The 24,547-nt window shown below is 37.0% G+C and overlaps 1 protein-coding gene across 5 annotated transcripts in view; it reads left to right on the forward strand.

The window, feature by feature from the left end:
* The window catches only part of Fbxo15 (F-box protein 15), a 64,274-nt gene extending 40,319 nt beyond the window's left edge, over positions 1–23,955 (forward strand). For 4 of the 5 annotated variants that reach the window (XM_076837064.1, XM_076837060.1, XM_076837062.1 and 1 more), the window contains 2 exons: positions 18,742–18,866; positions 23,633–23,955. In XM_076837064.1, the coding sequence (XP_076693179.1) occupies positions 18,742–18,866; positions 23,633–23,902 (395 nt within the window). In that variant the 3' untranslated portion in view covers positions 23,903–23,955. Of the gene's footprint in view, positions 1–18,741; positions 18,867–23,632 lie in introns of those variants that run through there. The other variant, XM_076837065.1, reaches the window with a different exon arrangement.
* Positions 23,956–24,547: the final 592 nt, after the last annotated feature.

The following is a 24,547-nucleotide window of genomic DNA, read 5'->3' on the forward strand; positions in this document are numbered from 1 at the left end:
GAAATGTGGAAAGTTTTATTTTGCCTTCACTTACTTCTCTTTTAATGCTCTACTTTTCTTTATGTAGATGTGAGTTTCTGACCCATATCATTTTCTTTCTCTCAAAAGGACTTCTTTGAACATTTATTGCCAGGCAGATCTGGCAGCACATTCTCTGATTTTTCATTTGACTGAGAAAGTCTTTATTTTTTCTATTTAACCTTTGAAGGATAATTTCACAGGGCAGAGAATTCTAGCTTGGTGCTTTTTTTTCCCTTGCAACACATAATACCAAATATTTTACTCTTACTTTCTTCTTACTTTTATGGTTTCTTAGAGAAAATCATATGTAATTTTTCTCTTTATAGACAACATCTTCTTTTACTCAGTCTTCTTTCAAGATTATCTTTGATTTTTTCCTTTATTTTTGGTGTTTATCCTGCTGTTGTTCTCTGGGCTTCCTGTGGTTTGGTGTCTGACCTTAATTTGGTGGAAATTCTCAGTCATTATTGTTTCAGATGTTTCTTCTTTTTTTCCTCCTTTGTGTTTTCATTATGTGTACATTACATCTTTTGTAGTCATACCATATATCACAGTTCTCACATATTCTGTTCTTTTCTTTTCCTAGTCTTCTTTCTCTTGTTTTTCAGTTTTGGAAGTTTACATTGAGAATATACTTACATTCAGAGATTCTTTACTGAGCTGTGTGTCCAGCCTTCTAACAAGAGCCCATGAAGATATTCTTCATTTCTGTTACTGTGTTTAAATCTCTGGAATTTCTTTTACATCTCTCTTACTTCAGTGTCTTGCCTTATATGTTCTTGCATGTTGTCATCCATAGGAGCCCTTGGCATGTTAATCACCATTGTTTTAAGTAACTAGTGTGATGATTCCAGCATCTTTGATATAACTGAGTCTGATTCTGATGCTTTCTTTCTCTTCAAACTGATTTTTGCCTGTTAATATTCCTTGCAATTTTTCCCTGATAGATGGACATGATGTGCTGGGTAAAAGGAGTCACAATAAATACCTTTAGTAGTGTGGAGATAAAGTTTGTGTATGTAGGTGGGGGCATTCTCTGGTTGTATGTTAGGTCCCAGTCTTTTAGTGAGCATGTGCCTCTGACTGTGAACTTAACACATGCTTCTCAGTTTCCCTCCACTACATGGGGGTGGCACAAGATGGCTGGAAGGGGCTGGAGTTGGGATTTTTCTTCTTCAAGGTAGGTTAGGGTCTGATAAAATTCTTATGGGTTAGGCTGCATTGGGTTTCTTCTGAAGATAACCCTTGTTAAAAAGAACAAAATGCTCTGGTATATTTAAAAATGGTTCTTTTCCCTTCCTCTGTATGGTAGAATGTGGAATTTTCCCTTCATACCAACTGTGAGAACCAGCTTCAGTACACAAGCTCCTGGAGACTATATAATATAAAGATATGCCTTTACCCTACAGTGGGGTGCCTATAGAGTTTTTCCCTTAGACATGTCTACCCTGACCTCCAACAATTTGTCAGTTATTGTTCAGGCTTCCACGGAGGATTGTTTTCTACTAAGTTCTGACTTCCTATATTCTCCTGCCTGTCTTCTCCAGTTTGAGGGTAGAGGTGTGCCCTGTGACTTCACTTTTCTTGTGGATCTAACAAGAAATATTGACTTTTCAGTTTGTCAGCTTTTTACTTGTTAAGATGCAGTGGTGACCTATAAACTTATTATAGTGCTGAACAGAAAGCCAGAAGTCCAAGTGGACTTTTTGAGTTACTATAAAAACACACTTAAAAAACTAATTTTTTTTGGTTATAAGATGTGACATTTTAAAATATAAGAAATTTATAAAAAAGCAAATAGAAACTGCCCAAAGACAACTATTGTCCATAATTTGATCCATTTTCAAATATATTAGTGGACAATATTATATGAATTATGCTGTTCTTTTTCTTCCTAATGTTACATTGGGATCATTTTTCAATGTCACTAAAAAGTCTTAGAACATTTGATTTTGCAAATTTATATGACATTGCATTGTTTAGTTTTATCATGATTTCATGATCCATACTCCTAACATTGGGCATTTAGGTCTCCATTTTTCATGATTATAATATATACTGTTCTTATGAACATTATTTTGAAAAAATATGTGGTGACTTTGGGGAAGGTGAAAATGACATCTAATTACTTTAAGTTTGCATATGTCTGAATGTTTAAATTTTTTTAAATTAAAAAAATTATTGACTGTAACAGAGGTTTGGTTATTATAGAAACCACATGGAAGTCTGGTTTAGGGATATCTTCCTAGGAACCAACTTCAGTACCATTTCTTAATATTTGTGTGACTTTGGTCAATCACCATAATGTCCTTGCTTACAAAATGAGAATAACATTAGAACTACCTTCCAAGGGATTAAAAGATTAAAAGGAGGTAATAAACTGAGTCTCAAATATGTATGACACTATGTTGCTATTATCATTGTCTATTTTTATATTTCTTTTCAACTTGAATATTTATGTTGTATTGTATTTGTATTGATTTATTCCATTGTTTTAAATGCTTACAAGATTTATATGCATTACATTTATTACAATCTTTTCTCCACTTTGTCTTTTGCCTTTTTATATAATTAAATTTTTAAATTTTTTTTTTTTTTTTTTGTGCTGGACATCAAACCCATGACCTTGTGTGTACTAGACAAGTGGTCTACCACTGAATCATATCCCTGGCCCCTTAATTTAATTTTATATATATTGGTTTGGATTTCTCAAAAGTTTTTAATTTTATGTAAATCACTTTTTAAATATTGTTATATATATATATATATATATATATATATATATATATATATATATATACATACACACACACAAATTATATATACATACGTGTGTGTGTGTGTGTGTATGTGTGTGTGTGTGTGTTTGTGTGTGTGTATAAGGGGGAAGGCCCTCACTCTCTAAGATCAGGTGAATACTAACCTGTATTTCCTTGACTGAGAATTTCTCTTCATTTTTCAAATCTGTGTTTTTTTTTAACAAAGTAATTTTTTCATAGCTTTATTTTATTTGTTTATTTTTTATGTGGTGCTGGGGATTGAACCTAGAGCCTCACATGTGCTAGGCAAGTGCTATACCACTGAGCCACAACCCCAGCCCCTGTGTTTTCTTTTAATTAACATGAAAATTACACAGACTACTAGTTTCCATGCCTATGCCTCTTAGGAGTGTTTCCTTCTGTTGAGAATTAGTGCACCTATCCTCTCCAGGCAAGAAGATATTTTAGACTTTACTTGTTCATTTTGTTCTGAAAGTATACAATCCCTATCTCAATATAAAATAAACTTAGTAATGAAATTTTGTCACTGATTTCTTGATTATTTTTGTGCCTTGTGCAGATTACACAATATCTTATTTGGATTTTGATCAGATTCATAGTATATTAGTATATGAGTTTGGAAGAATTTGTATATCTTCTTTAGGGTTTTGGTCTATCTTTCCATTTATTGAAGCTTTCCTTTGCTACCCTTAGAAAAGTACCTTTTGCTATTCACTAACACTTCATTTTTGTGTTGCATTTGTGAATAAAGTTTTGTGGAGTATATCTGCATTTTGTTAGATTTGCTCTATTTCCTATATAGTTTTTGCAGTATGCTTTCCATTAAAATACTGACTAAATAATAAATTCAGGGCTTACTCAGTAAGACATCATAAAAAATGTCGAGGGGATAAAAAAAGTTAAGGGCCTTAAAAACTGCTCTTTTGTACCAAGAGTGGGGTCATTCAGTTCTTCAGCAGCTGAACCTGATAAGCCAGAAAATTCTTCTATTCAAGTTTTTATTGTTTTCTTTAGGTATTTTCTGCTTCCATCATGTTATTTTTGTTGTGATTCTAAAAATAGATGACTTTTTTGTTCCCTTCTTTCTGATATTAATTGTTTTCTATGTTTCTAGGTCAGGTTGTACTCTGTAAGCATTTATCATAACAGTTAAAGCATTAGAAACAGTGTTGTCCTTTCAGGGTGGTGATTACCTAAAAAAATTAGAACAGATAACTCATTATAGCAACTTCATTAGTAGTTGTTTGTACATTTTTGTACATCTGGTGACTCATTATGAAAAATAAGCATTACAAATTACTGTTCATGCAGTCAGAGAACCCAGATCTCCATAATTTCATTCAGTGCTTATCAGAACTAAGCTGTGCTTTACCCATGGGTGGGAAAAGTTGCATAATCTCTGAGTCTCAGGGAAAAAGAAAAATGTGGGATCCATGTTACAAGGTTGTAGGAATTTCAAAATGGCAGTGGTAGAGCCTTACAGCAAGAGGGGGGCCTTCACAACTACACAGGCTGCACCCCTAGCATGGCCCTGCCTACAACACAGTTGTGCTGAGCAGAAGCCTCAAGACTCTGAAGTCCTTTATAGGAGCCCGTATAGCTTCTCTGGTATTCTTGAACTCTGATTCTATTCAAAATTTGACCTAAATTTTCATTTGTTCTTTCTCTCTTCTGATTTGAATTTTTTTAATCATTCAAAAGGAAGGATATGTGTTCTTTATTTTGTTATATTTATGTTTTCAAGAATATTGCTTAAATAAGACTTCAGTATTTAGTAAAATATTTAGTAAGGCAATTGTAGAAATTGAATCTCTTACTTAAAATAAGGGAAGGTAAGTCTAGTAAGAAACACGAGGAGTGGATTTTCTAATTTTCCCCTGGTATGAATTTAGTTGGTTTCAGGACTCTGGATCTCTAGGATTCTGGGTTTAAAGCTTTTTGTTGGATCATAATCTTCCCATCATCTATAATGCCACCTTCCTTACTGCTGGTGAATTGTTTGGATTTCTTACTGCTCTGAGTCTTTGTTCTCTTTCTGGTTTTATTTTTCTGGATATCTAGCCAGATGACACCTTGGCTGTCTCATCCTATATGGCACCACAGAGGTCTTTTCCTTGTCGCCCTGTACCTTCACCCCCACTGATCTAAAACTCCCTTCTGTCTTACTGTTGTTGCTTTTTAAACTTTGAATGCTCGTTAGTTTCTTAAGGGAAATCACAAAGGCATGTCCACTGTGGCATTCAACTTATCCTTTCTTCCTACTAAGAAATTTTTAAACCAATTCTTGATATCTTCCCTTTAACGTTTTAGGTAAAGGAATTAAAAATACCATTATAGCATCTTCCTCTTTTGCTCCTTATTCTCAGACTCACTGTGCTAAGGAGAAAGTGTCACTCAATTGTGCTTCCTGATCTTCCTCTGGCAGCGCATCTTCACTGTGTCACAAGCTCTTTGTATTCTTGTTTTCTTTTTTTCTATTTCAGAGAAAAGATGTCCCACTTCTTTCTAAAATGAGCTTTCCAATTTCTGTTCCTAAATATATTTGCTCCTGCCTGCTCTGGGACCTTTATTTAGCCATTTGTCTCTTATCTCTTTCATCATCTCAAATCTATTTTTCCATCAACTTCTTTTCTACTTAAAAAAATATATACATTCTTTCTGTGTCAAAAATATTTTAAAAGACAAAGTACTTCTGTATAAGACATTTATTAATTGAAAGTTGTAGAAAACCCATCCTAACTCAAAACTTGGCTTACCAAAAAGGGGTCATGTTGTTTCAGATTCAGAGGTAGGTCTTTTTTTTCAAGTTTAGTTTTATTCAGGCACTCGTCATGCTTGTCCAATGTTGGTCATGGATCTGGATAAGGCTATCTCTATTTTTATCTCCCATCCTGATTCTTCTTGCTACACTTTAATCTTAGTTACCTTTCTTCCTTGCAAGGTAGCACTAACTAGTTCTAGATCTCTTGTTTCATGTCTGAGGTTCTCCTTTCCAAGGCCCCTTTTCTCCTCCCAGGATTTTCATTGCATCTTCTTGGTTCTGGTCAGGCCATGAACTCTTCGTCGAGTCAGTCTTATAGCTGGGTAAGGAGGGTGTTTGATAACTAGGCCTAGCTTCTGTATGTGAACCATATGACCTGACCTGGGTGTGCTGCTTACAGGAATATTGGAACATACACGACAGGTATCAGAGAGCCCATAACAAATATTCATATATTCTTCTTTTAAACTTCTGTGAAAGGACTAGTCTAGAAAAAATGTACCCAAGTGGAGTGGAGTGGACTGGACTGGGCTGATAAAAAATTTCTCCAAAGATGTGGAAAACAGAACTGAATTTTGCAGAAATACCAGTTGAAACTCTTAATATAGCAATAGAAAAAGCTACTTTTATACTCAATTGAATTAACTGACAGTGAATTTTTAGAGTCTAAGCACATATTTTATTCTTTTTAAACTCAAATTAATTGTCACCAATATCTTAAAAAAATACCATCAAATGTATTGCTGGTTAAGTCCTAGTTAATATGAAAAATATAGAGACTTCTACTAGGAATATCTCAATCCTTTTGCTTTTACATATATGAGTTATCCTTTTATTCCTGAATTGTAAGAGTTCTTTATATATTCTGGATATCAGTTGTTTGTCAGACATATGTTTTCTTTTTATAATGGTATCTTCTGATGATCACAAGTTTCTCATTTGATGAAATCTAATTCTATCAATTTTTAATTTTATGGGTATTTTTTTTCCTGTCTTAAAGGCTTTTCCTATCCAGGCTACAAAATATTCTCTAGTAGTTTTCTGGCTTTAGCCTTTTTTACTTTTAGATTTCTAATCAGTTCCTAATTAACTTTGTGTAAGGTATGAGGTAAAGGTTGTTTTCTTCCTCTCATGTTATTTTGTACCATTGTGAAAAGACTTTCCTTCTTGATTAAATTATTTTGATGTCTTTGTTAAAATCAAAAAGAAGGAAAAATGGCTGAATAGAAGAATGGTACATTTTCCAGTCACTCTCTGACTTGGGATTCGAGCAGGAATATGGCTTCTTAGTGAGGTGGGTAACAGGGTATTCACTGAAATTCAGTTGACAGCAAGAAAACCAGAGAAACAGAAATATGCCTTGAGCATAGGACAGGAAGGAGTAGTTTGGAATCATGGTGGGTGGTGCTAGCAGTACTAGTTTACCACAAGGGGCAACAGTGACACAGGTAGAAGGAGAGAAACAGAGCAAACAGATTTGGCACTGGAGAACTTGTAAACAGAGAGCCAGTCTGATCTTAGCTGACCAGAGGCTGTGCAGTGAGCTGGTGTTTGAAAAGTACTCTGTTTCTTGCTTATAAGTGGGGAACCATCTTGAAGCAGCTACCTTACGGTTTCCTGCTGCAGGAGTCCAATAGATCATAGACAGCATTGCCAGAATATCCCAGCAAGTGCATGCCTTGGTTTGAGGGTATCCCTGGTGGGTTTGTAACTCAAATGGACATAGAGGATTATGCCCAGGGGGATTCCAGATGGGGACATGGAGTGGAGTGCAGTTTGCTTGCTTTTCCTTTGGGTTTGGCAGCTCATGAGACCACGTGGGGAAAGTCCAGAAGCGGATCAGGCAGGCATGATTGCACTTATGGTTTGATCCAAGGAAGACCACATTCATGGGTGATGGAGTGTGTGAGACCTGTGGAAGGTTAGCTGCCCTGCCCTACAAGTGGATTTCTCTGGAGAACCAAGAGATCCAGATGCCTAGCAGAGATTGGCATCTGCCTGGCTCTAGGGTGTATTGATCTAAACTCTCTGAAGCATTTACCATCCCACAAAGTTCTAATCAGAGCTAAACAGCAGCCAACAGCTGCCAAAATGTCCCATTTAGAACAATACTTCAGCCCTACCTTGGGAGTGCATTGATTTCATCTGTCTGGACAAAACTTCAAGTGTCAGTACTTCCCATTCTATCCTATCTTCCTGATTGGTTAATGGAGACAGTCACACACACACACACACCCATTTATTATTTCACCTTATTTGTCTTTGAAAGGTTAGGGTTATTTGTTTGGTTTTGCTTTTATTTTTGTTTCTCATTATTCTTCCTTCCCTTTCTCCATCTCTAATAGCCAAATTCTGTATTTTCTTTCTCTCTTTAGTTTCTTTTAGTTATATTTTACTCTGCCTCCTTTATAGTCATCACTTGCTAACTCTCTCGTCTTCTTTTCCTCTCTTTTTTGAATATTTTAAACTTTCTTCATATCTCATTTTTTCTCTTATGAGCTATAATTTTACTATCTTTTAGAACTATTGAATTTGTATAATTCCTGCTACTACCATTCATTTTGTTGAGGTTATTAGTACTATGAATTGAATAATTGACACTTGCTATTTACTTTAATGGTAGATATAATTCAGGACTATTTATTTTTTGTGGCTGCTGTTAATTGCTGACCCCACCATTCCTCTTTTTGTGGTAATTAGTGTTGTGGATGTCACAATAGACAATGGGCATTTTAATGCTATGTATCATTTTCTGCTATTCTTGCTTTTGTTTGTTTCCCATTTTTTTCTAAGAAGGGCTGGAAAGAGACTGGGACACTGAGTTCACTGGTAAGAGATTCTACTGCTGAGCCATACCCAAAACTCAGCCAAGTGACAATTCATCTTGTTCTGCACACAAACTAACCCTGTTCAAGCATCAAAAATATTTTAATATATAGAATAGGGAGTGCAAAAACCCCAAACCAGTGACAAAGCCCCAGGTAGGAAGCACTGTGGGGCAGGTACCTTGAGTCCCACTCTTGTATATCTGCTCCTACAGCAAAAAGAGAGAGATTCCAAGACAGTGCTTCAGAGATCCCACAGTGTTGCAGCAGTTTTCAAAGAGAGAATTATATCAATAGTTCTGCAGTGGCAAACTGAGACTCATTGGTGGTTGAATATAGCTTAAATTATACTGAACATAGGCATTAAAGCTTATATATGCCAGGAACACAGAACTTGTTACAAAAGAAATAACTACACACCAAAGGACACCCTTAGAAAAGAGAAATTAGGAATCCCTCTGAACAGATGTGAAAACCTAAAACATCTGAAAGCATGAAGAAACAGGCAAACAAGTCTCCACTCAAAATTTATAGTTTCCCAGCAATAGACTATAGATATGGAAGGAGATGAAATTCCAGAGAAAGGCTACAAAGATGGATTTTAAAATAATCATGAGCTACAAGAAAAGTTAAAGAACAAATTAAGCAAATATAAGCAATGAAAGATCTTTCATTAGTGGTAGAGTCTGAAAACAATCAGAACTCCTGAAAATGAAAGACAAAATAGATTAAATTAAAAATTAACTTGAAATTATCATAAACAGATTAGATTACATAGAAAAAATAACTTCAGGACTCAAATATAGGGTATCTAAGTTTGAATGCTCAATATTCAATAAGGTTAGAAATATAAAAGCATGATCAGCATAGATAAGACTCTGGGACAACCTTGAGGTCAAGCTTAAGAGTCATTGAGATAGAAAAGGGCAAAAAAGATGCAGGGTAATGGCATTAAGAACCTTTTCAGTGAAATAACAGAAAAAAATTCCAAACCTTAGGAATGAGATGGAAATTCAGATACGGAAAACATATAGAATTCCAAATAGATAAGATCAAACAAGAACCTTTCCAAGATACATCATAATCAAAATGCCTAACATAGAGATTAGATTATTAAAATCCACAAGAGAAAAGCATTAAGTCACATTTTGTGGTGTTTTAGTCAGCTTTTTCACCACTGTGACTTAAAGACCCGACCAGAACAATTGTAGAGGAGGAAAAGTTTATTTGAGGGCTCACAGTTTCAGAGGTCTTAGTCCATAGAAGGCCGGGTCCATTCCTCAGGGCTGAGGTGAGGCAGAACATCATGGCAGAAGAGTGTGGTGGATGGAAGAAGCTCACATGATGATGAGAAAGTAGAGGGAGACTCCACTCACTAGAAACAAAATATATACTGCATAGCCAGGCCCCCAGTGAACCACTTCGTCCTGCCACATCCCACCTGCCTCCAGTTACCACTCAGTTAATCCCATCTGGGATTAATTCACTGATTATGTTAAGGCTATAACCCAGTCAGTTTTCCTCCTTGCATCATCTCACATGCAAGCTTTTGGGGGACACCTCACATCCAAACCATAACAAGTGGTAAATCAGTAAGGCTTACTTCTGAATCGTCAGCTTAGATACTAAAATACAGAAGGACTTGGCATAAGATAATCCAAGCTCTGCATGAAAGCAATTGCCAAGATTGTTATATCCAGCAAAGCCATCATTCAGAACTGAAGAAAAAATAAAAACTTTCCAGGATAAACCAAAAGAACTCATGATCACTAAGCCAGCACTATAGAAAATACTTAAAGAAATACTACACACCAGAGAAACTCAAAAATATACTCCAGGACTGGGGCTATCGCTCAGTGGTTGAGCACCTGCCTTGTACATGTGAGGTACTGGGTTTGATTCTCAACACCACACAAAAATAAATAAAAAATAAAGATATTGTGTCCATATACAACTTAAAAAAAAATTTGAAAAATGCACCCCAGATCCTCAAATGGATGAAGCTCACTACCCAAGCCATTAAGCAACTGAAAATTAAGACCAAATCAAATCTATGGAACAAAAATAGCAGAAAATAATAAACATCTCTCTGCCATAACTCTGAAAGTAAATATTCTCACCTCTCCAATTAAAAAATATAAACTGGCAAAGTGGATTAAAAAACAAGATCCAACTATATATACTATTTGCAAGAGACTCATCTTATAGGCAAAGATATCCACAGGCTGAAAGTAAAGGGGTGGAAAAAATATTTCATGCAAAGGGAGTCTGAAAATCAGCAGGACTAGCCATTGTCATATCCATAGAAGCAGATTTCAAGTGAAACGTAATCAAGAGAGACAAAAAAGATTGCTACATAGTGGTAAAAGGAATAATCCAGCAAGAAGTTATAATGATAGTAAATATTTGTTACCCAAATGTTGGTGTACCTGATTATGTAAGACAAACATAATGGCATCAGTCCAAGCTAGACCCCAGTAAAGTAATACTGGGCAATGTCAACATATCCCTCACACTAGTAAGTCATAATAAAGACACTGCTGACATGAATAACACTATAACTCAAAAGGACCTAACAGAAATCCTTAGACTATTTAATTAAATAGTAGCAAGATTCACATTCTTCTCAGTAGCTCATGGAAATTTTGCCAAAGTAGATCATATCTTAGGTCACAAAGCAAGTCTTTCCAAATACAAAAACAAAAGAAGGCACCAAAACCCCTTAAAACAATATAATCCCTTGCACCTTATTAGATCATAATGAAATGAAATTAGAAATAAACAGCAAGAAAAAAATTATAAAAACCAAATAAAAACATGGAGATTGAGCAATACTCTATTTTAAACAAAGAATTGATCATAGAAGAAATGAGAAATTTTAAACATTTCTAGAATCAAATAAGAATAATGATAAAATGTATTAGAATCTCTGGGACATTATGAAGGCAATTCTAAGAGAAAATTTTATAGCATTAAGCACCCACATTAAAAAAATAAAAGAAGAAGAACAGATTCCAAGTAATCTAGTGATATAAGTCAGGGCCCGAGAAAAGCTAGAATAAACCAATCCCCAAACCATAGAAGACAGAAAATAATTAAGAACAGAGTAGAAAAATAAAATAGAGAGTAAAAAATGTAAAGAATGAATGTCAGCAAAGATTGGTTGTTTGAAGAGATTAAACTAAATTGATAAACCCTTAGTCAAAATAACCAAAGGATAGAAGACCCAAATCAAGCTTAGAGATGAAAAAGGAGATCTCACCACAGACATTTCTGATACACAGTGGGTCGTTAGGGACTACTTTGAAAACTTGAATTTTAATATATTGGAAAATCTAGGAGATAGACAAATTTCTAGACACATACTAACTGCCCAAATTGAACCAAGAGAATATAGAAAACCTATAGCCAATAGCAAGCAATGGGATTGAAGCAGTAATAAAAAGCCTTCCAACAAAGAAAAGCCTATACCAGATGGATTCTCAGCTGAGTTCTACCCAATCTTTAAAGGATAATGAATTTCAGCTCTCACTAGTTATTTCATGAAATAGAAAGGAACACCCCCCAAATTCATTCTATGAAGACAGTATCATCCTCATACCAAAACCAGATAAAGACACATCAAGGAAAGAAACTACGGACAATTACCTCTGATGAACTTAGATGCAAAAAGTCCTCAATAAAATATTAGCATCCATATTCAAAAGCACAATTGATCAAGTTAGATTCATTTCAGGGGTACAAGGTTGGTTCATCACATGCAAAGCAATAAATGTGTTTTATCACATAAGTAGAATCAAGGTCAGAAATCACATGTTCATCTCAATAGATGCTGAAAAAGCTTTTCAAAAAATCAAGCACCTCTAATGTTAGAAAATAAACACTGAAGAAAATAGGGATAGAAAGAACGTACTTAAACATTATAAAGGCTATGTATAGCAAACCCACAGTCAAGGTCATTATGAACAGAGAAAAATTGAAAGCATTTCCTCTAAAATCAGGAACAAGATAAAAATGTCTATTCTCACCACTCCTATTCAATATAGTTCTTGAAACTCTAGCCAAAAGGAATTGGGAACTGAAAGGAAATTAAAGGGATACAAATAGGAAAAGAAGTCATTGAAGTATCTCTGTTTGCTGATGAATGGTCCTAAACTTAAATGACCCATGATAAACAAATTCAGGAAGGTTGCAAGATACAAAATTTTCAACATAGAAAATTCAATAGCTTTCCTATTGAATGAATTTGATGAGATCAAGAAAACTATTTCATTTATAATAACCTCAATGAAAAGTAAAGTTTTGGGAATAAATCAAACTAAGGGGGTAAAAGACTTCTACAATGAAAATTATAGAATACTGAAAACATTGAAAAAAGAAATTGAAGAAGACCTTAGAAAATGAAAAGACCCCTTCCCCCATTCATGGACAGGCAGAATTCATAGTGTCAAATGTCCATATTACTAAAAGCAATGTACAGATTCAGTGCAATCTGGGGATGCACTGAATGGGGATCAAAATACCAGTGACCTTGTTTATAGAACTAGAAAAAAACAGTCCTGAAATTCATATGGAAGAATAAAAGACCCAGATAGCCAAGGCAGTAAGAGTGATGATGAAGGCATGACAGTACATAATCAAACTATACTACAGAGCTAGAGTAATAAAACCAACAAGGTATTGGCATAAAAACAGATATGAAGGCCCGTGGAATGGAATAGAAGACACAGATAAATCTACATAAATTCACTCATCTGTTCCTTGACCGAAGTGTCAAAAACATAGTTGGAGAAAAAATAACCTTTTTAACAACTGGTGCTTGGAAGGACAGAATATCCTTATATAGAAGAATGAAACTAGACCTTTCTCTGTCACCCTGCACAAAAAATCAACTCAAAGTGGATCAAAGACCTATGAATTAGACCAGAAACAATGGACATGATAGATAAAACATAGGGTCAATAATCCAATATATGGGAGCAGGCACTGACCTCCTTAATAAGATTCTAAATCTCAACAAATAAAACCATGAATCAATAAGTGGATGGAAATAAATTAAAATGCATCTGTGCAAGAAAGGAAACAAGAATGAGAGAAAATCTTTGACAGCTATTTTTCTGACAGGGGATTAATATCTAGAATATATACTCAAAAAAACCTGAAGACCAGAAAAACTAACAACCTAATTAATAAATGGACAAAAGATGTAAAAACATTTCTCAAAAGAAGAAATACAAGTGGACATCAAATATATGAAAAAATGGTCAATATCCTTAGCAATTAGGGAAATGCCAATCAAAACTATATTGAGATTTTATCTCATTCTAGTTAGAATGTCAGTCATCAAGAATATAAACAAAATAATTGCTGGAGAGGATGGGCAAAGTGGTATACTTATACATTTTTGTTGGGAACTCAGATTAGTACAACCTCTTTGCAAAGCAATATGGAGATTCCTCAAAAGACTAGAAATGGTATTTATCAAAAACATCTAAAGTCAGCATACTGTAGTGACACATGCATAATAATACAATTTATAATAGTCAATTTATGGATCCAATCTAGTCCATCAGCAGATGGATGGATAAAGAAAATGTGGTATATGTATGCATGTATATATATATATACACACACACACATACATACACACAATGAAGTTTTACTTAGAAAGAAAAATTGTAATTATGTCATTTGTAGGTAAATGAATTGAATTGGAGAGCATCATCGGTAAATGAAATAAGCCAGACTCAAAAAGTAAAAGGGCTAAATGTTTCCTTTTCGTATACAGAAGCTAGAGAGAGAAAAGAATAAGTATATATATGTGTGTGTGTGTGTGTGTGTGTGTGTCCATTTATAAATTTTTTGAGTCTCTTCAGTATTCTATAATTTTCATATATATATTCTTTTTTCACTGTGATTGCATTGAATCTATAGGTAGTTTGGGTAAATAGATACTATATATACACACACTCACACACACATATACATACATATATGTGTGTATGAGTGTGTGTGTGTGTGTGTGTGTATATATGTATATATATATACATCTCACAAAAATAGAAGACAGACCAATAGTATAGAGGAATGGGATTCAGAAGGAGGGAAGGTCATCAGGAAGTAGTTGTAGACATAGCATAATTTGAATCATATATATTATAATGCATTAATTAAAATAATAATAGAAGATCAGTATAGTAGAGTCAGTGGATTAGGGGAGGGAGTAGGGAAGAAAAAGAGAAAGTACTGGCAATGAGATTTATCAAATTATGTGTGAATATAGCATAATGAATCCCACTATTATATACAATTGTAATGTGCCAATAAAACATCAATTGCTTATAAAAGTGGTTCTGTTTCTGGACATGTATTCTATTGATCCATTTATGTGTCTTTTGAATCAGTTCTGCACTGTCTTGATTGCTGGAGCTCTATTGTAAGTGTTGAAGTCCCTTTTCTTTTTTCCATGATAGTTTTGAGTATTTTAGGTCCTTAGGATTTCTATGTGGATTTTAGAATTATCTTGTTATTTTAAATTATTTATAAGTATTATTTATAAAGTGTTTATTAAAATGATTGCTAGAATTATGATTGTGATTGCATTGAATCTATAGGTAGATTGGGTAAATAGATACTATACACACACACACACACACATACACATACATATATATGTGTGTATGAGTGTGTGTATGTGTGTATGTATGTATGTATGTGTGTGTGTGTATATATATATATATCTATCTCACAAAAATAGAAGACAGACCAATAGTATAGTATATACCAATAGTATATTTGGGTAAATAGATACCTTAACATTACTCAGTCTTGAATCCATGAACTTGGTTATCTCTACCTGTTTGACAGTGGACTTGGCCCTTTAGATTGATTTCTTGTTCTAATAATGCACATAAGGTACTTCACATGCAGCCTGGCATAATAAGCTTCCTTGTAATGTTTATATCTTACTAGTTCCACTACTTCTCACAAAACTTTCTCAGATGCTCTCTATTTGTAAGCCTATTTTATGAAGCTTGCAAGTTGACCTTGGTTATAGAGCTAGTATATGGCCAGGCGTTGTTCAGAATCGTGTCCTTATCATTCTTATATGTGCATTGATACTGGACGCCAAGATGGTGAGCCTTTAGTTTTATTTGGTGCATTGGGGAATGGTCTAATGTACCTACAGGTTTTAGTTGGAGTCTCCTACAGTAAAATTTATCTTGAGTGGTTTAAAGAGTACAGAAATGTAGTGTGGATATAGAAGCCCAGTGTCTTGCCAGGAGCACAGATGGAATATTTGCACCTGAGGTACACACTCGGTGGCTTCTCTCCAAAAAACATCACCTATTAGTGCATTTATTCTAGAGCTCTGCCTCTGCCAGCCCCAAGGAATAGGGCTTCTCTGCACTGCATTTTCCATAAAATGGCTTTTCCCATCCTCTGCTCACTTCTGACCTCAGGTCTGCAGGGCCATTGTTTTAGTCAGTCTTATTTGCCACTGTGACCAAAAGACCTGATAAGAACAATTTTAGAAGAGGAAAAGTTTATTTGGTGCTCATAGTTTCAGAGGTCTTGGTCTCTAGAGGGCAGACTCTGCTGCACTGGGCCTAAGGGGAGGCAGAACATCATGGTAGAAGAGTGTGGAGGAGGAGAGCAGCTTGGGTCATGCCAGCCAGGAAGCAGAGATGGTCGAACTCATCAGGAACAAAATATATACCCCTAAGGTACATCCCTAATGACCCACTTCCTCCAGCCACACCCTACCTTCCGCTAGTTACCACCAAGTTAATCTCTGTCAGCAGTTTAATGCACTGATTACATTAAGACACTCATGACCCAATCATTTCACCTCTGAACTTTCCTATATTTTTTCACAAATGAGGTTTTAGGAAACATCTAATGTCTAAACCATGATAGGTATGCTTGTCTCATCAAGGGGCAATCAAGGCACTCATTACCTAGCTAAATGGAGGGTTGAGAATGGGAAATGGTGAGTGTGAGACTCACAGATTGAAAAATTGTCAAAAGTTTGAGGGAGCCATAAATGATTCCCCAGTGAATCTTGTTTTGATAATTTATGGGTAGGGTTTTCTCTATTGGCAGTAATATGTAAACAAAGCATCATGAGAATTTGAATTACCCTTATAAATTCTTTTTTTTTTTAGAGAGAGAGAGAGAGAGAGAGAGAGAGAGAGAGAGAGAGAGAGAGAGAGAGAATTTTAATATTTGTTTTTTAGTTCTCGGCAGATACAACATCTTTGTTTGTATGTGGTGCTGAGGATCAAACCCGGGCTGCACGCATGCCAGGCGAGCACACTACCGCTTGAGCCACATCCCCAGCCCCCCTTATAAATTCTTAGCTAGTATAAAAACCAATAGGTAAGTCTGTTTGTCCCTTTTTGTATGTGTTAATCTTTTAGACAACAAAACAATTGTGCTTCTGCTATTTATTAGTGGGAGGACTTTCAACAAATCATTGTTAACCTTTGTCCATAAGTTTTCTCATCTATGAATTCAGAAAACTATAAAACATAATTACTAGCATTATTTTTAAAATAATATTTCAAAGCATTTTTTTAAGCTACTGTATGTAAAATGCTGAATTCAGTGGTAGGCAACAAGTACTCCAAGTGCCACCTATGCCACTTTGACCCACACATTTCCTGTGTGGGCTGTTGAAATGCAGCCATGTATGTAGGATAGATGTAAGTGGGCGTGAAGGACTCGCAAAAAGAGCATGGACCTTTGAAGCCACCACAGCATCATGATTGTTTTGAAATGGTAGGATATCTGGTAATAACAAATAACAGCAGGTTTGCCTCCTGCAGGGATTTCGTGTGTATTAGCTCAGACAGTTGCCATTGAGATGTTATTGGTTGTTGAATCAGGATTGCATTTTCTCTGGTGTGCTGAGGATGAGTCAAATGGAAATGGATGGCTCTGTATGGCTCTGCTACTTACTGCTAGCACACAGGCCTGCCCTTGCCATGCCAGTCGGAGGCCTCTCTTGCTTTGCTCATAGCTGTGCAGTAGTGCACAGCAGAGCAGTCACATCTGGTCCATTCAGAATGTCATTACTGAAGCTTTGCTTTTCACAGACTTCGCCTGCTTCTGTCCAGCCCTGCGAATGACAGTAGAGCTGTTTGGGAAGGGACAATGTTGTTTGGCATTCGATCCTGTACCTAGAGGCAGTGGAGAAAGAAGCTGCACAGTTTTTGTTAATTACTCAACAACAGGGAGGGAATTGTGGGCTGCCACCATAGTTGAGGCAGAGATGAGACTATCAGAAGCTAGCAGAGAGAATACCTAGGTGAAGAGTGCCCCTCCCCAGGACATGGGATGCCTGCCTTTGGTGGCATCTTCCACTTAAGGTACATTGTTTATTATAGAGGAGGGCCCTGCAAAACATTGGTTTTACCTTTGGCTGTGCTTCAGATATAGGAGACAGTATAGAATTTGTGTAACAGGGCATTGGTTCCAAGACAACTTGGCTTTTGTTGTATTCTGTCTTATGAAATAACTAAACCTAGGGCCGAAGAACATTTGCTCTTCTGTTTTTCCCATGTGCTTTGCCTTCTGAATTGTGCTTCATCTTATTCAGGTGTTGTATCATCTTGCTACTGTGTTACTATGCTTAATGGTTGCTCTTCATGGTGTGTTCAGTGGATCTGTGAAGCTCATCCTTACATGAGCTGGGCAATGCTGCCAGCTATCCCCAAGCAAAGAGGCCAAGGAGAGTGGAACATGGGTATTGTTTGCTTCAGTGATGGAGTTGCTGGTGTTCAGCTTTGAGCTAGTTAGGAGCCCAGGCAAGGTTTGGCCTTGCACTTTAGTAAGCATGTGCAAGGACTTGTACTCATTTGTGAGCATGTGCAAAGATGTTCATTTTGAATGCTGTTCTTCTTCCCTTCCCTCCTGTTTATCTGCTCTCTATACTCTCCTTTCTCAGGGCAGTGTTATCCTTGTTCCCTCTCATTTTATGGTCTTTCTTTGCCTCTTCTGTATTTGCTTCCTTAAGCTTCATATTTCTGGTTTTCTGTTTTCATTACTATTGTATTGACCAAGTGATAAGAGCCTTAATCAAGACAAAGGCTCTTCACGTAGTCTTTTCATTAGAGACAAGGTACATGTCCTGAATCACCTTCAACATCCCTTTCTCCTTTTCTAGGAATACACATTAATTTTTTCTAAGGCTCTAGTCTCAGTTCAGGGCCAGGATTTGCTGTTCCGATGTCCTTGGGTAAATCTAGAACTTATCATGATAAGTATCCCTATGGACCTGCTAACCTGAAGACTCTTGATTTGTTGTCCTGCCTTAATATAGTAACTAACAACCTTAAATTATTTTCAGGATGCATCGAAGATGGATATGTGAAGCTGGTTGTGATAAATTTTAAAAATAACAGAGAACACCTACCTCTTATTGGAAAAGTTGGCCTTGCTTGGAGAACTAATATTTTTGATGGCTTTATAAAGGTAAAAAAAAAACAAACAATAACAACAACAACAACAACAAAAAAGTTGCTTCCTTTTCTTCGTATCATGGTTTCTGCATAACAAAACGAGGGTGTTGATATATATCTATGATGCTTCCTTTAAAGTGTTGGACTTTTTATTCTAGTTTACATGAGCTGGGCAGTGCTGCCAGCTATCCCCAAGCAAAGAGGCCAAGGAGAGTGGAACATGGGTATTGTTTGCTTCAGTGATGGAGTTGCTAGTGTCCAGCTAGTGTCCTTGTAGATCTGTGGGCATTCCCTAAGCCAGTGACAATCACTTGATTCCTCCATCAAGTTCTTATCAAGCACCTTTTGCTCTTCATGGTGTGTGTAGTTAGACTAGAGCAGTGTTTGGGTTGAGCTGACTGCACTCTCCACTTTCTTAATACCTGTCTGTTCTGCAGAGAGAGAGCAGAGCTGAAAGTTGGACCAGGAAAATAGTATTTGCTCAAAATGTCATCATCATTCCTACATGAACTTAAAGTTTTCTGCAGTTATAAATTCTTATTCCAGGATACAGGTGTCTTTTTGATAGTTACATAAAAAGTTAACCACTTGGATGGGAGTTGGTTTAGTGTTGGAAATTGGTAGGGAAGGATGGAAGGATGTTGGAGGAAGGAGACGGTATTTGGCACAATGAAATGTCTTACTCATCCTATTTATCTAGAAGCGCACATTTAAAATTTGGCAAATATTATGTTTATCACACATAAAAGAATGTTGTTTCATGTCTTTAAGAGCATAAACCTAACTTTTTATTTTCCTCTGATAGCCTTAGAGGGGGCCTAAAATAAAAATGTGTACTAAGATAAAATATTAGAATCAAAATTTACCTTGTGGACTAAGAAAGGCTGAATATAAATATGACTTCTGTAAAGGGCCAGCATAATCTTTGAAAATAACTTGTTATGTGTTTTCTGAAAGTTTAGAACAAGATGAAAGCTGTCATTTAGTCTCACTAAGGGACAAAGGGAAATATAGTAATTATGCTAAGAAGCAAAGCTTTATTCCAGCTCTATTATTAAAACAACATCTCTAATGGAGCTGTATGCAAGGCCAACTAACCCTAAATAGCACTTCAGCAGCAAGTGTACTCATGTACTCCTCACAGCAGTTCTCACAGAGGCTGAGGCCCTTCAGTGAGCTCTGGGCAGAGGTGCTGGCTGCTGTGGATTTTCCAAGGCACTCAGGCTTCTGGCACAGCAGCTTGATCTGGAAACAGGATTCTGAGTTCCTGAAGTAGCCAGTGGACTGCCTGGCTCTGGATAGTTCCCCTATGAATTCCTTCTCTCGGATGAACTTTGGGAGAAGAAAGGAGGGTGATAGCTCAAAAGTCTGTGCCTTCTTCTATGCTAGAGGGGGGCATGGTCAATCTGCATTTGCCATTTATATATGGGGTCACTACTAAGACTAAGCTGTCCTTGTTCCCAAAGAAGGAAGTCAAGTGAATGATGTGTTCCTTGTGTTTGTCATGCAGCTTAGGCATAGGAATAATGAATTAATAAAATACATTTGAGAAGTTGCTCTCAAGGAGCTAAAGCCTTTATTTTTAAACAAGAGCATAAGATATAAAGTGTTTTTAGGTATACGTAGCTATTAAAAACAGAAGTAAAAAAAATTGCTTCTGAAAACTGCCTCTGGAAAGGAGCCTTCTAACACTTAAAATGCCCATCTGAGCAAATACTGGTAAGAAAGTATGTCACCCAACTGATTATAGTGCTAAGGACAAAAAAATAAAAAACAAAAATAACGTAGATGATAGAGGATATGTTGCCTTGTTACATTGCTTATTTGAAGTGACATGTCCTGGCAAGAGTCCTGATCCTCTGGACTTCACTGTTTCCGTATGAAAATTCTTCTCTAGAGCTTGGAGTGAGTTCGAAAGCGTGGTGGCTGCTATCACCTGCTGGGATGGTAGAGGTGCCAGTGAGAAACATCTTGAGCTGGGGTCAGCATTAAAAACAGTATAAGCAGATCAGTTTTTTTCCTTTTAAATAAGTCAGATTTGATATATATATATTTTTTTTCTCCTGGGGATTGAACCCAGGAGTGCTCAACCACTGAGCCACATCCCCAATTTTTTATTTTTTATTTTGAGACAGGGTCTCACTAACTTGCTTAAGGCCTTTCTATGTTGCAGAGGCTAGCCTTGAACTTGAGATTCTCCTACTTTAGCCTTCTGAGTCACTGGGATTATAGGCCCACACCACCAGCTAAAATGCATTTCAAAGATGCTCACAATGGCTGAATGTCAGTAACCAATCCACATACGGCAGTTGCTATATGAGCAGTTATCACACTATTTTACAAAGACACTTTAGACGTCCAAGTTCCTTATAAAGGGCGCCCTGCTGCAGTCATCAGTGTGATATACGATACATCACTCCCCTGTTCTGTTTGCTCTCAGTTCCTATCAGGATTTCTGACGAATTTTCTTTTGGTAAGCTTTTCTTGTATGTCTACCTTTCCTTGTCTTTCATGCTTTGGTATTTTTTGATGTTATTTTAATGTTCCTTATAAATCTGCATAGAGTTTGACATAAGTTTTAACTTAAACTCTCATTCTGCTTTATGCATGAAGAGTTGAGGTCAGTAGAGCCTGCCATGGGAAGATCCTGGGTCCTGCATGTTGTGGGTGGTCATGCCCCATAAGAAGGGTGCTCTGGCTACTTTGATGAGAAGTGTTGCAGCTGGCTGCATAGATTCTTGGTGCCGTTGGTGCCATGAAAGAGCAGGGCATTCCCACATGGACGGGTGCTATAGTCTGCCAAACACTCGATTTTGACCCTGTTATGAGAATAGGAGCTAATGTGAGTCCTGCCCTGGCAACTCTGGAGTCTGCCCTTCCTGGGCCTGGTCATACAAACTGGTCCTCAGTACAACCACTGTGTCATATTCTTTCAGCCTTTGTGCATGTGCCTCTTCCCTTTTCTTTCTCCTTTTTGCAGAATGAACTCTTTTCAGCCTTATGACAGGGCTTACTTATCATTCATTTGCTAATTCATCAGCAAATATTTATTGGCCACAAAGGGCTAGACTGACCTAGGTGCTCAGGCATGTGAGATGAGTCCAAAACACAACAAAACCACCACATTAAAACAGCATCAAAAAACTGTCTTCCATTGAGCTTATGGCCTGTGGAGATAGGAGTGTCAGGGAGACTTCCCCAAGGAACTAGTGTCTACTCTGAGTTCTGAAGGCTGAGACATACCAAGTGTTGGGGAGAGAGTTTAGGCATGGCCTTTTGTGGGGGTGGGGTGGGGGGGTGGGGGCATAGTGGGTTTGGTGCTGGGATAATAAGGAAAGTGCCTTTTTGGAAATTGGTAGGGAAGGATGGAAGGATTTAGGAGGAAGGAGACGGTATTTGCCACACAGTGGTTATCTGCCAAAGCACCTTGAATAGGGTGCTGAGGGACAAGGGAGGGATGAGTGAGTGAGCCCCCAAAGCAGCACAGCAGGATCCACATGTGACGCTGAGCATGGTTTTGGAATAGCTTTTCACTCAGATCCAAAGAGAAAGAGAGAAATAATGGAGTTCATCCAGGGCTGGAGTTTGGCTAAACCTGCTCTCAGGTATGATGAAAGAGAGGCGAAGGAAGTGTTCATCATCAGTTCAGAGAAGGACAGGGAGGTCTAAAGTAGGTGAGAAGAGCCTGATAAGGGAGAACTGGAGGGCAGCGGGTGAGGATGCATGTACTGTGCTCTCAAGTCATTTTACATTTCCACTGTGATCCACATACATGTGAATATGCATAGTCATGGTCATTAAAACAAAAATTCATAAGATAATACTTATGCTTATTATGTATGATGCTTGTTGAAGTTTGCTATTTTATTATATTTTGACATTTAGTTGTGCCCCCATTAAATGTAATTCAGGATGCACGAATTAGTTGTGATTTGCAGTGTGAAAATTCTAGGTGAATCTGAAGGATAGCCATGATGGGAGTGGTTGTGAATAAGCTGAAAGGTAAAGAGACATAGAAACGGTGTTGATCTTGAAGGAGAACCCTTAGGGGAATGATTTGTTTAAAGGTAAAACCCTGGAAAGGAATGACTGAGGTGAAGTGGAGAGCAGACCATAGATGTCATGTGGTGCAGGAGTTGAGAGTACCGAGACCCTGTGGGTATTGGGATCCCTCAGGGGATAGTGAAACCTGGGAACAAGTGAGCGGAGAGAGAGACACAGAGGCAACAGAGGGCCTGCCTTGCAGTGAGAAGGATGAGCATGAGGTTGGTTATGACTGAGTCCGGGTGAAGCAAGCGTGGAAGCGCTGGAAGTTCAGAGCCTCAAAGAGCAGGGGTTGTTACAGGAGAGGAGGCCACAGTCTGTAGGTGTCATCGAGACACTGGAGGAATCACTGCTGCTCTCCAGGGCAGCGTGTCCCCATGCTCTTGGAAACACTTCACAACCATCTGTGTCCTCTGTGTGATGTCTGTTGCCTCTAAATGGTGAGACTGTGTGGACAGGGGCAGCGTTTGTGCTGCATCTCTCAGGCTCTGGCACTAAAGTTCTGTACCATATCAGAAGATCCCCAGGCCTCCCCTTCTGTGTTGGAATGAGTGTGAATGTTAAATGATGAGGCAGGAAATACTAATTATGGTTTAGGCCACAAAATGCCAGTGATAGTCTTCCAATTTTGATGTCACATGCAGGATTTCCAGTCAGTTTTACATAGAGTCACCATCTCTGTGAAAATTGCGTCTAATAGGCCATTTTATTTCCATAAATATTGTTTATTTTTAGAGTTGTTCTATAGTGGACATAACACTGTTGGATGAACACAGGAAGCCCTTTTGGTGCTTGAGTTCTCCAGTTTGCATGAGATCTGCTGCCTGCCCCTCAGATGGTCCCAATTTCTTGGGACAGACATACTATGTGGACTACATGGATACAGAAGGAAGAGTGCATGCGGAGCTGGTGTGGATTGAAGAGACTGAAGAATACTTCATTGTCAGCCTGGTTCTTTACCTCAGTGTGGCAAAAATAAACCATTGGTTTGGGACAGAATATTAAGAATTGACAGTAGGTGACAAAGTGTGGTGTGCTGTTTATTTTTGACTAACAAATTTGCTCCTGGTATTGGAAGTTAAAATAAAGCATATTGCAGTAATCTGGTGGCTTCTTACTTTACATTAGAAAGTATGATTCGTGGGTCATTTTAAGTTAATATTTAGAAGTTGAATTAAAATTTAAAAATAAAAATAGCATGTCCCAGGGCTGGGGTAGTGGCTCAGTGGTGGAGGCTTCCCTAGCATGTGTGAGGCATTGGGTTCAATTCTTAGCATGCATTCAAATAAATAAAACAAAGGTCAATTGACAACTAAAAAGTCTTAAAAAACAAAACAAAACAGCATATCCCAATGAAAATTCACTTAAAACAAAAAGGGAAAATGATATTTACTTTTCTTATGCCCTTATTTAAAAAAAATTAAGTCTACCTAATCTACATGTGTGCTGGGTAGTGTAATCTTTGTATTTTCTTAATTGGTAAGAAGCCCAAATGAGAATATATATTTAAATATAAACTTCATGGTATTCATTAGAATTAGACAGTGCTATGTTTAATAAAACAAAATAAATAAATGTGGCAAATCCAAGAAGTAAGATGTATCTGAGATCATCAGAAGAAATACAAATTAAAAGAATAGTTTCTGGGCT

Source organism: Callospermophilus lateralis, chromosome 17 (assembly GCF_048772815.1).
Source record: "Callospermophilus lateralis isolate mCalLat2 chromosome 17, mCalLat2.hap1, whole genome shotgun sequence".
Taxonomy (NCBI): domain Eukaryota; kingdom Metazoa; phylum Chordata; class Mammalia; order Rodentia; family Sciuridae; genus Callospermophilus; species Callospermophilus lateralis.